Below are 13,824 nucleotides of genomic sequence, written 5' to 3'. Positions count from 1 at the left end.
TTTGACTATTTAAGTTAATTATTGGATCAAATGTGTACATAAACACAAGCTATTATAGATAATCTATATGTAATTATTATGTAATTGTAAACCGGGATAGTTTTATTAAAGAGAGTAAGACCTCTTATCTTCCCCGGAGAGCAAACAGAGTTCAACATTAGACGATCTTTGGTTCAGGAGTCCGTCTCCATGTTTCCTCCGTAAAATAAAGAGATACTTCAAAATGTAAAAAATAAAACAAAATAACAAACCATACTTAACTGTACGTTTGTACATCTTCACTACGACACGTATACATTCATATTTCATAATGAAAAACAACACGTAGAAGGTTCCTAGCTAAGCGTGTTTCTATCCGGTCACCTTTCCGCTGACGGACTGAAACAAACATGGCGGCAGCAGATAGAAACACGACCGTGACCGTAGAAGAAGCAGAAAGGGACGAAGAGGCCAAACTGCGGACATTAAAAGTTAAGTTACCAGTTAGCATGTTAGCTTGTTAGCTTAGTTTAACCGTTTGTTTTGATTTGTTAACGTTGTTTCTGTCTGAGGTCACAGTGATGTCGAGCTGTTCACACCAGAGTCCAGTTCAAACCTTTCACTGCAGAACCTTCTCTCTGTACACGGAAATAACATTGTGTCTTCAGGGTTTCGGCTGAAATGAAAGAAGACTAGTATCTATTTTATATTTTATATTCTTTTAGTTTCATCCTGCAGAGACACAGCTGTGATGCCAGACAACAGTCAACATCTGTTTCATGTTTAATGTTTAATGTTTAAGAGAATGTCACATGACATCTTGACTGTTTATCTGATTAACAAGCAGCTCTTGTGTTAATCATTTAAACTCACATCTGCTTTGATTTGTCCTCAAGTCAGAGTTAAAATAAATAAAGTAAAATCTTAAATACCTTTTTGTTCACATGAAAGTCAAAGTGATCGTAAACAGTTTGCTGTGTTTGGTGAGTAAAGCCTCGCTAAATGAGTTTGTTTCTTAAACCAGAGGTATAAATGTGGTTAAAGTAGTTTCTATGGAGATACATTATGTTCTGATTCAGTAGATTTGACCCCTCGTGTGTGTTTGTGATGCTCACGTATCACTTCCTGTGTGCAGGTGCAGCCTTCCTCACCGCGGTGGCGTCTGTAGGGATGATGGCCGGATTCAGCTCCACGCTGGCTCTGGCCAAGAAGAAGAGCCCGGGCTGGTTTAGTAAGGTAACCGTTTATATGTAACCGCTGAGCTGTAACCGTTTATATGTAACCGTTTATATGTAACCGCTGAGCCGTAACCGTTTATATGTAACCGTTTATATGTAACCGTTTATATGTAACCGTTTATATGTAACCGTTTATATGTAACCGCTGAGCCGTAACCGTTTATATGTAACCGTTTATATGTAACCGTTTATATGTAACCGTTTATATGTAACCGTTTATATGTAACCGCTGAGCCGTAACCGTTTATAGGTAACCGTTTATATGTAACCACTTATATGTAACCGTTTATATGTAACCGCTTATATGTAACCGTTTATATGTAACCACTGAGCCGTAACCGTTTATAGGTAACCGTTTATATGTAACCGCTGAGCCGTAACCGTTTATAGGTAACCGTTTATATGTAACCACTTATATGTAACCGTTTATATGTAACCGCTTATATGTAACCGTTTATATGTAACCGCTTATATGTAACCGTTTATATGTAACCGTTTATAGGTAACCGTTTATATGTAACCGTTTATATGTAACCGCTTATAGGTAACCGTTTATATGTAACCACTTATATGTAACCGTTTATATGTAACCGCTTATATGTAACCGTTTATATGTAACCGCTTATATGTAACCGCTTATATGTAACCGTTTATATGTAACCGCTTATATGTAACCGTTTATATGTAACCGTTTATATGTAACCGTTTATATGTAACCGCTTATATGTAACCGTTTATATGTAACCGCTTATATGTAACCGTTTATATGTAACCGCTTATATGTAACCGTTTATATGTAACCGCTTATATGTAACCGCTTATATGTAACCGTTTATAGGTAACCGTTTATATGTAACCACTTATATGTAACCGTTTATATGTAACCGCTTATATAACCGTTTATATGTAACCGTTTATATGTTATATTATATAACCGTTTATATGTAACCGTTTATATGTAACCGCTTATATGTAACCGTTTATATGTAACCGCTTATATGTAACCGCTTATAGGTAACCGTTTATATGTAACCGTTTATATGTAACCGTTTATATGTAACCGCTTATATGTAACCGTTTATATGTAACCGCTTATATGTAACCGCTTATATGTAACCGTTTATATGTAACCGCTTATAGGTAACCGTTTATATGTAACCGTTTATATGTAACCGCTTATATGTAACCGCTTATATGTAACCGCTTATAGGCAACCGTTTATATGTAACCGCTTATATGTAACCGTTTATAGGTAACCGTTTATATGTAACCGTTTATATGTAACCGTTTATATGTAACCACTTATATGTAACCGTTTATATGTAACCGCTTATATAACCGTTTATATGTAACCGTTTATATGTTATATTATATAACCGTTTATATGTAACCGTTTATATGTAACCGCTTATATGTAACCGTTTATATGTAACCGCTTATATGTAACCACTTATAGGTAACCGTTTATATGTAACCGTTTATATGTAACCGTTTATATGTAACCGCTTATATGTAACCGTTTATATGTAACCGCTTATATGTAACCGCTTATATGTAACCGTTTATATGTAACCGCTTATAGGTAACCGTTTATATGTAACCGTTTATATGTAACCGCTTATAGGTAACCGTTTATATGTAACCGTTTATATGTAACCGCTTATATGTAACCGCTTATAGGTAACCGTTTATATGTATGGTTCCTGACGTTGCGTTCACTGACCCTGGTTCCTGACGTTGCGTTCACTGACCCTGGTTCCTGACGTTGCGTTCACTGAATCTGGTTCTGACGTTGCGTTCACTGACTCTGGTTCCTGACGTTGCGTTCACTGACTCTGGTTCTGACGTTGCGTTCACTGTCTGGCTCCTCTGCAGGGCGTAGCAGCGACGGCGGCGGCCCCAGAGAGCGGAGCGTCTGTGGCCCTCAGGGCTCTGGGTTGGGGTTCTCTGTACGCCTGGTGTGGAGTCGGTCTGCTCAGCCTCACAGTCTGGAAAGTCCTCGGAGTTCACAGCGTACGTTTCTGTAGTATTAATATATATTAATATATATATATATATACTGTATATGTATATATAATGTACACGTTTCTTCTGCGTCTCTTTCAGTTATCAGAGTTCAGACACAAGATGCAGTCCCTCTTCCCGACCGTCCCAAAGACCTCCGAGGCACCTGGATCTGAACCTGTAGACTGGGACTCAGTCTTCAAGTAAACATGGCCCCCTGGTTCTGGATCTGAACATCTGGACTGGGACTCTGTCTTCAAGTCAAAGTGTCCTCCTGGATCTGGACTGGGACTCTGTCTTCAAGTCAAAGCGACCTACTGGATCTGGATCAGGACTGGGACCCTGTCTTCAAGTCAAAGTGTCCTCCTGGTTCTGGATCTGGACTGGGACTCTGTCTTCAAGTCAAAGCGACCTCCTGGTTCTGGATCTGAAGCTTTGAGCACCTTCTTAGCATGCTAGCATGCTAACATTAGCGATGCTCACATGTTACACAAAACGGAGGATTTTAGCTGATTTCTGGGAATTGTAGTTTGTTAAAAATGTAGTTTATTTCCCAGGAGACGAACAGGAAATGATGAAGTTTTACTTCTGCATCATGAACGCTGGAAGAACAAAATAAAGTGAAACATTGTCAGAGTCTAAACGTGTCCCAAACAGGCCACCATACAGAATATATTGACTATTTCAATGTTCAAAATCTAATAATATAAAATAAATAAATAAGGTTTGACATCATAATCGTATTAAATGATTCTTTCATGTTTCTCACATCACAAGGACTCAATATCAAGACTCACCATAAACATGAGAGAATTATGACGTATTTCTCGTAAAACTGACCTTTAAATCACTTTATTTTAAAATGTATATTATATATTTCCTCTTCAATTTACAACAAAATCTATTTACATTCGTCATGTAAAATTCAGATATTCTGACTATTTCCAAAATTACTTTACTCATGAAACCAAACCTTAAATAGTTTTGATCGCTTCTCTCTTTCCTGTGTTTTAGATTCAAACTCTTGGAATGAATCTTGTGTTTGTGGTGAACAGTCCACAAATATCTCCGTCACTATGTACTGGACATCAGTGCTGCGCAACATTATGGTTCAACTTCCTGTAGGTATGAATTTATCACATATTAAACCGGATCAACTGATTCTTGTCTTCTACAGGAAGTTAAATATATTATCGCAGTACAAGCGGAAGTGTAGGAGCTATTTACCTTGTGTGTATTGAGAGGAACTCCTAGTCATGGTCATAACTTTATAACAATTAAAGCTGCAAGCAGCGATGTACGGGCCCTCGTATCCTCCCGCACGTCGGAGGTACTGGCGGGATGCCGGCAGAAGCGGCCATAAATATCTGCGACCATCAGACAGCGAGCCCACAAGTTAGACTTATTTTTAATGATTGGACTGTGTGACACTGGAAATTATGTAGTGCAAATATTTCACCAGTTCCTGTATCCACTATGTGGCGCTAGACAACACGCGCAAACATGCATTATGTTGCTCTATATCAAGTATAGACCACATCGTGTAAATCCAATTCAGTGTGTCACATAACGACACACGACATAACTAAAAAAGTAAAGTAACTAAAAAAGTAACTTTAAAAGTAAAGTAACTTTAAAAGTAACTAAAAAGGTAAAGTAACTAAAAAAGTAACTAAAAAGTAAAGTAACTAAAAAAGTAACTTTAAAAGTAAAGTAACTAAAAAAGTAACTTTAAAAGTAAAGTAACTTTAAAAGTAACTAAAAAAGTAAAGTAACTAAAAAGTAAAGTAACTAAAAAAGTAACTAAAAAGTAAAGCAACTAAAAAAGTAACTTTAAAAGTAAAGTAACTAAAAAAGTAACTTTAAAAGTAAAGTAACTTTAAAAGTAACTAAAAAGGTAAAGTAACTAAAAAAGTAACTAAAAAGTAAAGTAACTAAAAAAGTAACTTTAAAAGTAAAGTAACTAAAAAAGTAAAGTAACTAAAAAAGTAAAGTAACTTTAAAAGTAACTAAAAAAGTAAAGTAACTAAAAAAGTAACTAAAAAAGTAAAGTAACTAAAAAAGTAACTTTAAAAGTAAAGTAACTAAAAAAGTAACTTTAAAAGTAAAGTAACTTTAAAAGTAACTAAAAAAGTAAAGTAACTAAAAAGTAAAGTAACTAAAAAAGTAACTAAAAAGTAAAGTAACTAAAAAAGTAACTTTAAAAGTAAAGTAACTTTAAAAGTAACTTTAAAAGTAAAGTAACTTTAAAAGTAATTAAAAAAGTAAAGTAACGAAAAAAGTAACTTTAAAAGTAAAGTAACTAAAGAAGCAACTTTAAAAATAAAGTAACTTAAGTAAAGTTATGCCTTTTCGACATGGTACACTGACTTTTTCATGACTTTTTTCGACATCCTATACTATGCTGTTTATAACTCCGCAGCAACTCCCTTCATCAACATCGATTGTCTTCCTTCAGGATGGAGTCCAATCGCCAAAGACGTTGCACTATTCACATTTGTACAATGTGTAATAAATTATTGTGAAATTCTAATGAAGTCTCTCCTGATTGAATGACTTTTTTGACTGTTTTTCGACTTTAACCCCAGTAGAACAAACTGAAAAAACACAATTGGGTTTCATCATTAAATTCTTTTCTTTACTGCATTTGCACATAATTCACTGAACACACAGAAGTCCAGAAGCATCCAATACATAAACTGACCGATGAAAACAAGGTAAAAACAATACGTCTATAATAAAATACACTTTCATGTTCTTATATGCATAATATAAAAACAATAAAGGAAAATATTTAAATTGCAGTAATTACTATTTACAAAAGGCATTTTCTTTTAAAAGGAACTTTTATAACTTCAGTACCTAAAATAAATCAAACTATATGCAGGTCAGGTGCAGTAGTACAAAAAGGCTTTGATATCAGGAGAGTAAGGTGACAGTTTTACAGCAGGACAGAAAGGCGGGATAAGGCCTGATGAACATTAGGTAGCCTGGAGGAGTTCACCAATGAGGAGCGAGTGCTTTTCCTCCGTTTCGTCTCTGGCCGGTCCAGGTTGCCTTCCAACCCAGCTGATATCACGCAGAAGTTCCAAATCATCAAGGTTGATAGGGTGAGGTCATCGCTAACGGAAATAACGAGCCTGTTGACGAGGGCAAACATATCAATAGTACAAACTACTAAACTTTTTCCCCCTATCATGTCCTACAGCCCGTCAACGGCCTCCCTACTGCACAGACCTGCTTCTTCCTGTTTCGCCTGCCCCCTTACACGAGCCAGGTCATCCTCGCTGAGCGTCTGCGTTACTCCATCCACAACTGCCCCTCCATCGACAACTACATGCTGACCCACAACACCGACGCAGCAGACAGCTCCGACACAGAGGAGTGAAGCGGCCAGCTGTGGTCAACCTGGTGATGAATGTATCTTCTCCCATGCCATGCACATTATGCACTGAACACAGACTTCTATTCGCCAAACCTGTAAGGTTTACAGGTTGTACTGTTTATATGTTGGTTGAAATTAAAGATATGTGTAGTTTTGGTTTTCCAAATGTGCAAGGTGTTGTAATTAATGCAGTGCTTACTCTGAATCAACACTACAGGGATACGGAATAAGAGTTTTTCAAATAGAAATAAAGTAACTAAAAAAGTAACTTTAAAAGTAAAGTAACTAAAAAAGTAACTTTAAAAGTAAAGTAACTAAAAAAGTAACTAAAAAAGTAAAGTAACTAAAAAAGTAACTTTAAAAGTAAAGTAACTAAAAAAGTAACTTTAAAAGTAAAGTAACTTTAAAAGTAACTAAAAAAGTAAAGTAACTAAAAAAGTAACTTTAAAAGTAAAGAAACTAAAAAAGTAACTAAAAAAGTAAAGTAACTAAAAAAGTAACTTTAAAAGTAAAGTAACTTTAAAAGTAACTAAAAAGTAAAGTAACTAAAAAAGTAACTTTAAAAGTAAAGTAACTAAAAAAGTAACTTTAAAAGTAAAGTAACTTTAAAAGTAACTAAAAAAGGAAAGTAACTAAAAAAGTAACTTTAAAAGTAAAGTAACTAAAGAAGCAACTTTAAAAATAAAGTAACTTAAGTAAAGTTATGACTTTTCGACATGGTACACTGACTTTTTCATGACTTTTTTCGACATCCTATACTATGCTGTTTATAACTCCGCAGCAACTCCCTTCATCAACATCGATTGTCTTCCTTCAGGATGGAGTCCAATCGCCAAAGACGTTGCACTATTCATATTTGTACAATGTGTAATAAATTATTGTGAAATTCTAATGAAGTCTCTCCTGATTGAATGACTTTTTTGACTGTTTTTCGACTTTAACCCCAGTAGAACAAACTGAAAAAACACAATTGGGTTTCATCATTAAATTCTTTTCTTTACTGCATTTGCACATAATTCACTGAACACACGGAAGTCCAGAAGCATCCAATACATAAACTGACCGATGAAAACAAGGTAAAAACAATACGTCTGTAATAAAATACACTTTCATGTTCTTATATGCATAATATAAAAACAATAAAGGAAAATATTTAAATTGCAGTAATTACTATTTACAAAAGGCATTTTCTTTTAAAAGGAACTTTTATAACTTCAGTACCTATAAATAAATCAAACTATATGCAGGTCAGGTGCAGTAGTACAAAAAGGCTTTGATATCAGGAGAGTAAGGTGACAGTTTTACAGCAGGACAGAAAGGCGGGATAAGGCCTGATGAACATTAGGTAGCCTGGAGGAGTTCACCAATGAGGAGCGAGCGCTTTTCCTCCGTTTCGTCTCTGGCCGGTCCAGGTTGCCTTCCAACCCAGCTGATATCACGCAGAAGTTCCAAATCATCAAGGTTGATAGGGTGAGGTCATCGCTAACGGAAATAACGAGCCTGTTGACGAGGGCAAACATATCAATAGTACAAACTACTAAACTTTTTCCCCCTATCATGTCCTACAGCCCGTCAACGGCCTCCCTACTGCACAGACCTGCTTCTTCCTGTTTCGCCTGCCCCCTTACACGAGCCAGGTCATCCTCGCTGAGCGTCTGCGTTACTCCATCCACAACTGCCCCTCCATCGACAACTACATGCTGACCCACAACACCGACGCAGCAGACAGCTCCGACACAGAGGAGTGAAGCGGCCAGCTGTGGTCAACCTGGTGATGAATGTATCTTCTCCCATGCCATGCACATTATGCACTGAACACAGACTTCTATTCGCCAAACCTGTAAGGTTTACAGGTTGTACTGTTTATATGTTGGTTGAAATTAAAGATATGTGTAGTTTTGGTTTTCCAAATGTGCAAGGTGTAATTAATGCAGTGCTTACTCTGAATCAACACTACAGGGATACGGAATAAGAGTTTTTCAAATAGAAATAAAGTAACTAAAAAAGTAACTTTAAAAGTAAAGTAACTAAAAAAGTAACTTTAAAAGTAAAGTAACTAAAAAAGTAACTTTAAAAGTAAAGTAACTAAAAAAGTAACTAAAAAAGTAAAGTAACTTTAAAAGTAACTAAAAAAGTAAAGTAACTAAAAAAGTAACTTTAAAAGTAAAGTAACTAAAAAAGTAACTAAAAAGTAAAGTAACTAAAAAAGTAACTTTAAAAGTAAAGTAACTTTAAAAGTAACTAAACAAGTAAAGTAACTAAAAAAGTAACTAAAAAAGTAAAGTAACTAAAAAAGTAACTTTAAAAGTAACTTTAAAAGTAAAGTAACTAAAAAAGTAACTAAAAAGTAAAGTAACTAAAAAAGTAACTTTAAAAGTAAAGTAACTAAAAAAGTAACTTTAAAAGTAAAGTAACTTTAAAAGTAACTAAAAAAGTAAAGTAACTAAAAAAGTAACTTTAAAAGTAAAGTAACTAAAGAATTAACTTTAAAAATAAAGTAACTTAAGTAAAGTTATGACTTTTCGACATGGTACACTGACTTTTTCATGACTTTTTTCGACATCCTATACTATGCTGTTTATAACTCCGCAGCAACTCCCTTCATCAACATCGATTGTCTTCCTTCAGGATGGAGTCCAATCGCCAAAGACGTTGCACTATTCACATTTGTACAATGTGTAATAAATTATTGTGAAATTCTAATGAAGTCTCTCCTGATTGAATGACTTTTTTGACTGTTTTTCGACTTTAACCCCAGTAGAACAAACTGAAAAAACACAATTGGGTTTCATCATTAAATTCTTTTCTTTACTGCATTTGCACATAATTCACTGAACACACAGAAGTCCAGAAGCATCCAATACATAAACTGACCGATGAAAACAAGGTAAAAACAATACGTCTGTAATAAAATACACTTTCATGTTCTTATATGCATAATATAAAAACAATAAAGGAAAATATTTAAATTGCAGTAATTACTATTTACAAAAGGCATTTTCTTTTAAAAGGAACTTTTATAACTTCAGTACCTATAAATAAATCAAACTATATGCAGGTCAGGTGCAGTAGTACAAAAAGGCTTTGATATCAGGAGAGTAAGGTGACAGTTTTACAGCAGGACAGAAAGGCGGGATAAGGCCTGATGAACATTAGGTAGCCTGGAGGAGTTCACCAATGAGGAGCGAGCGCTTTTCCTCCGTTTCGTCTCTGGCCGGTCCAGGTTGCCTTCCAACCCAGCTGATATCACGCAGAAGTTCCAAATCATCAAGGTTGATAGGGTGAGGTCATCGCTAACGGAAATAACGAGCCTGTTGACGAGGGCAAACATATCAATAGTACAAACTACTAAACTTTTTCCCCCTATCATGTCCTACAGCCCGTCAACGGCCTCCCTACTGCACAGACCTGCTTCTTCCTGTTTCGCCTGCCCCCTTACACGAGCCAGGTCATCCTCGCTGAGCGTCTGCGTTACTCCATCCACAACTGCCCCTCCATCGACAACTACATGCTGACCCAGAACACCGACGCAGCAGACAGCTCCGACACAGAGGAGTGAAGCGGCCAGCTGTGGTCAACCTGGTGATGAATGTATCTTCTCCCATGCCATGCACATTATGCACTGAACACAGACTTCTATTCGCCAAACCTGTAAGGTTTACAGGTTGTACTGTTTATATGTTGGTTGAAATTAAAGATATGTGTAGTTTTGGTTTTCCAAATGTGCAAGGTGTTGTAATTAATGCAGTGCTTACTCTGAATCAGCACTACAGGGATACGGAATAAGAGTTTTTCAAATAGAAATAAAGGAACTAAAAAAGTAACTTTAAAAGTAAAGTAACTAAAAAAGTAACTTTAAAAGTAAAGTAACTAAAAAAGTAACTTTAAAAGTAAAGTAACTAAAAAAGTAACTAAAAAAGTAAAGTAACTTTAAAAGTAACTAAAAAAGTAAAGTAACTAAAAAAGTAACTTTAAAAGTAAAGTAACTAAAAAAGTAACTAAAAAAGTAAAGTAACTAAAAAAGTAACTTTAAAAGTAAAGTAACTTTAAAAGTAACTAAACAAGTAAAGTAGCTAAAAAAGTAACTTTAAAAGTAAAGTAACTTTAAAAGTAACTTTAAAAGTAAAGTAACTAAAAAAGTAACTAAAAAGTAAAGTAACTAAAAAAGTAACTTTAAAAGTAAAGTAACTAAAAAAGTAACTTTAAAAGTAAAGTAACTTTAAAAGTAACTAAAAAAGTAAAGTAACTAAAAAAGTAACTTTAAAAGTAAAGTAACTAAAGAAGCAACTTTAAAAATAAAGTAACTTAAGTAAAGTTATGACTTCGACATGGTACACTGACTTTTTCATGACTTTTTTCGACATCCTATACTATGCTGTTTATAACTCCGCAGCAACTCCCTTCATCAACATCGATTGTCTTCCTTCAGGATGGAGTCCAATCGCCAAAGACGTTGCACTATTCACATTTGTACAATGTGTAATAAATTATTGTGAAATTCTAATGAAGTCTCTCCTGATTGAATGACTTTTTTGACTGTTTTTCGACTTTAACCCCAGTAGAACAAACTGAAAAAACACAATTGGGTTTCATCATTAAATTCTTTTCTTTACTGCATTTGCACATAATTCACTGAACACACGGAAGTCCAGAAGCATCCAATACATAAACTGACCGATGAAAACAAGGTAAAAACAATACGTCTGTAATAAAATACACTTTCATGTTCTTATATGCATAATATAAAAACAATAAAGGAAAATATTTAAATTGCAGTAATTACTATTTACAAAAGGCATTTTCTTTTAAAAGGAACTTTTACAACTTCAGTACCTATAAATAAATCAAACTATATGCAGGTCAGGTGCAGTAGTACAAAAAGGCTTTGATATCAGGAGAGTAAGGTGACAGTTTTACAGCAGGACAGAAAGGCGGGATAAGGCCTGATGAACATTAGGTAGCCTGGAGGAGTTCACCAATGAGGAGCGAGCGCTTTTCCTCCGTTTCGTCTCTGGCCGGTCCAGGTTGCCTTCCAACCCAGCTGATATCACGCAGAAGTTCCAAATCATCAAGGTTGATAGGGTGAGGTCATCGCTAACGGAAATAACGAGCCTGTTGACGAGGGCAAACATATCAATAGTACAAACTACTAAACTTTTTCCCCCTATCATGTCCTACAGCCCGTCAACGGCCTCCCTACTGCACAGACCTGCTTCTTCCTGTTTCGCCTGCCCCCTTACACGAGCCAGGCCATCCTCGCTGAGCGTCTGCGTTACTCCATCCACAACTGCCCCTCCATCAACAACTACATGCTGACCCACAACACCGACGCAGCAGACAGCTCTGACACAGAGGAGTGAAGCGGCCAGCTGTGGTCAACCTGGTGATGAATGTATCTTCTCCCATGCCATGCACATTATGCACTGAACACAGACTTCTATTCGCCAAACCTGTAAGGTTTACAGGTTGTACTGTTTATATGTTGGTTGAAATTAAAGATATGTGTAGTTTTGGTTTTCCAAATGTGCAAGGTGTTGTAATTAATGCAGTGCTTACTCTGAATCAACACTACAGGGATACGGAATAAGAGTTTTTCAAATAGAAATAAAGGAACTAAAAAAGTAACTTTAAAAGTAAAGTAACTAAAAAAGTAACTTTAAAAGTAAAGTAACTAAAAAAGTAACTAAAAAAGTAAAGTAACTTTAAAAGTAACTAAAAAAGTAAAGTAACTAAAAAAGTAACTTTAAAAGTAAAGTAACTAAAAAAGTAACTTTAAAAGTAAAGTAACTAAAAAAGTAACTTTAAAAGTAAAGTAACTTTAAAAGTAACTAAACAAGTAAAGTAACTAAAAAAGTAACTTTAAAAGTAAAGTAACTTTAAAAGTAACTTTAAAAGTAAAGTAACTAAAAAAGTAACTAAAAAGTAAAGTAACTAAAAAAGTAACTTTAAAAGTAAAGTAACTAAAAAAGTAACTTTAAAAGTAAAGTAACTTTAAAAGTAACTAAAAAAGTAAAGTAACTAAAAAAGTAACTTTAAAAGTAAAATAACTTTAAAAGTAAAGTAACTAAAAAAGTAACTTTAAAAGTAAAGTAACTGAAAAAGTAACTCTAAAGGTAAAGTAACTTTAAAAGTAACTAAAAAAGTTAAGTAACTAAAAAGTAACTTTAAAAGTAAAGTAACTAAAAAAGTAAAGTAACTAAAAAAGTAACTTTAAAAGTAAAGTAACTTTAAAAGTAACTAAAAAAGTAAAGTAACTAAAAAAGTAACTAAAAAAGTAACTTTAAAAGTAAAGTAACTTTAAAAGTAACTAAAAAAGTAAAGTAACTAAAAAAGTAACTTTAAAAGTAAAGTAACTAAAAAAGCAACTTTAAAAATAAAGTAACTTAAGTAAAGTTATGACTTTTCGACATGGTACACTGACTTTTTCATGACTTTTTTCGACATCCTATACTATGCTGTTTATAACTCCGCAGCAACTCCCTTCATCAACATCGATTGTCTTCCTTCAGGATGGAGTCCAATCGCCAAAGACGTTGCACTATTCACATTTGTACAATGTGTAATAAATTATTGTGAAATTCTAATGAAGTCTCTCCTGATTGAATGACTTTTTTGACTGTTTTTCGACTTTAACCCCAGTAGAACAAACTGAAAAAACACAATTGGGTTTCATCATTAAATTCTTTTCTTTACTGCATTTGCACATAATTCACTGAACACACAGAAGTCCAGAAGCATCCAATACATAAACTGACCGATGAAAACAAGGTAAAAACAATACATCTGTAATAAAATACACTTTCATGTTCTTATATGCATAATATAAAAACAATAAAGGAAAATATTTAAATTGCAGTAATTACTATTTACAAAAGGCATTTTCTTTTAAAAGGAACTTTTACAACTTCAGTACCTAAAATAAATCAAACTATATGCAGGTCAGGTGCAGTAGTACAAAAAGGCTTTGATATCAGGAGAGTAAGGTGACAGTTTTACAGCAGGACAGAAAGGCGGGATAAGGCCTGATGAACATTAGGTAGCCTGGAGGAGTTCACCAATGAGGAGCGAGTGCTTTTCCTCCGTTTCGTCTCTGGCCGGTCCAGGTTGCCTTCCAACCCAGCTGATATCACGCAGAAGTTCCAAATCATCAAGGTTGATAGGGTGAGGTCATCGCTAACGGAAATAACGAGCCTGTTGACGAGGGCAAACATATCAATA

The 13,824-nt window shown here is 34.6% G+C and overlaps 1 protein-coding gene across 1 annotated transcript; it reads left to right on the top strand.

Annotated features, from left to right (window-relative positions):
- Nucleotides 1–383: 383 nt before the first annotated feature.
- On the top strand, nt 384–3,939 carry tmem242 (transmembrane protein 242). The gene is made up of 4 exons (XM_079180835.1): nt 384–471; nt 1,115–1,215; nt 3,093–3,230; nt 3,324–3,939. The coding sequence occupies exons 1-4, from the start codon at nt 390–392 to the stop codon at nt 3,426–3,428; spliced, it is 426 nt and encodes a 141-aa protein (XP_079036961.1). The 5' UTR covers nt 384–389; the 3' UTR covers nt 3,429–3,939.
- Nucleotides 3,940–13,824: the final 9,885 nt, after the last annotated feature.

This window comes from Pholis gunnellus (assembly GCF_910591455.1).
Source record: "Pholis gunnellus genome assembly, chromosome: 19".
NCBI lineage: Eukaryota > Metazoa > Chordata > Actinopteri > Perciformes > Pholidae > Pholis > Pholis gunnellus.
The sequence above is the reverse complement of the archived record's forward strand: the minus strand, read 5'-3'. Positions and strand labels throughout refer to the sequence as shown.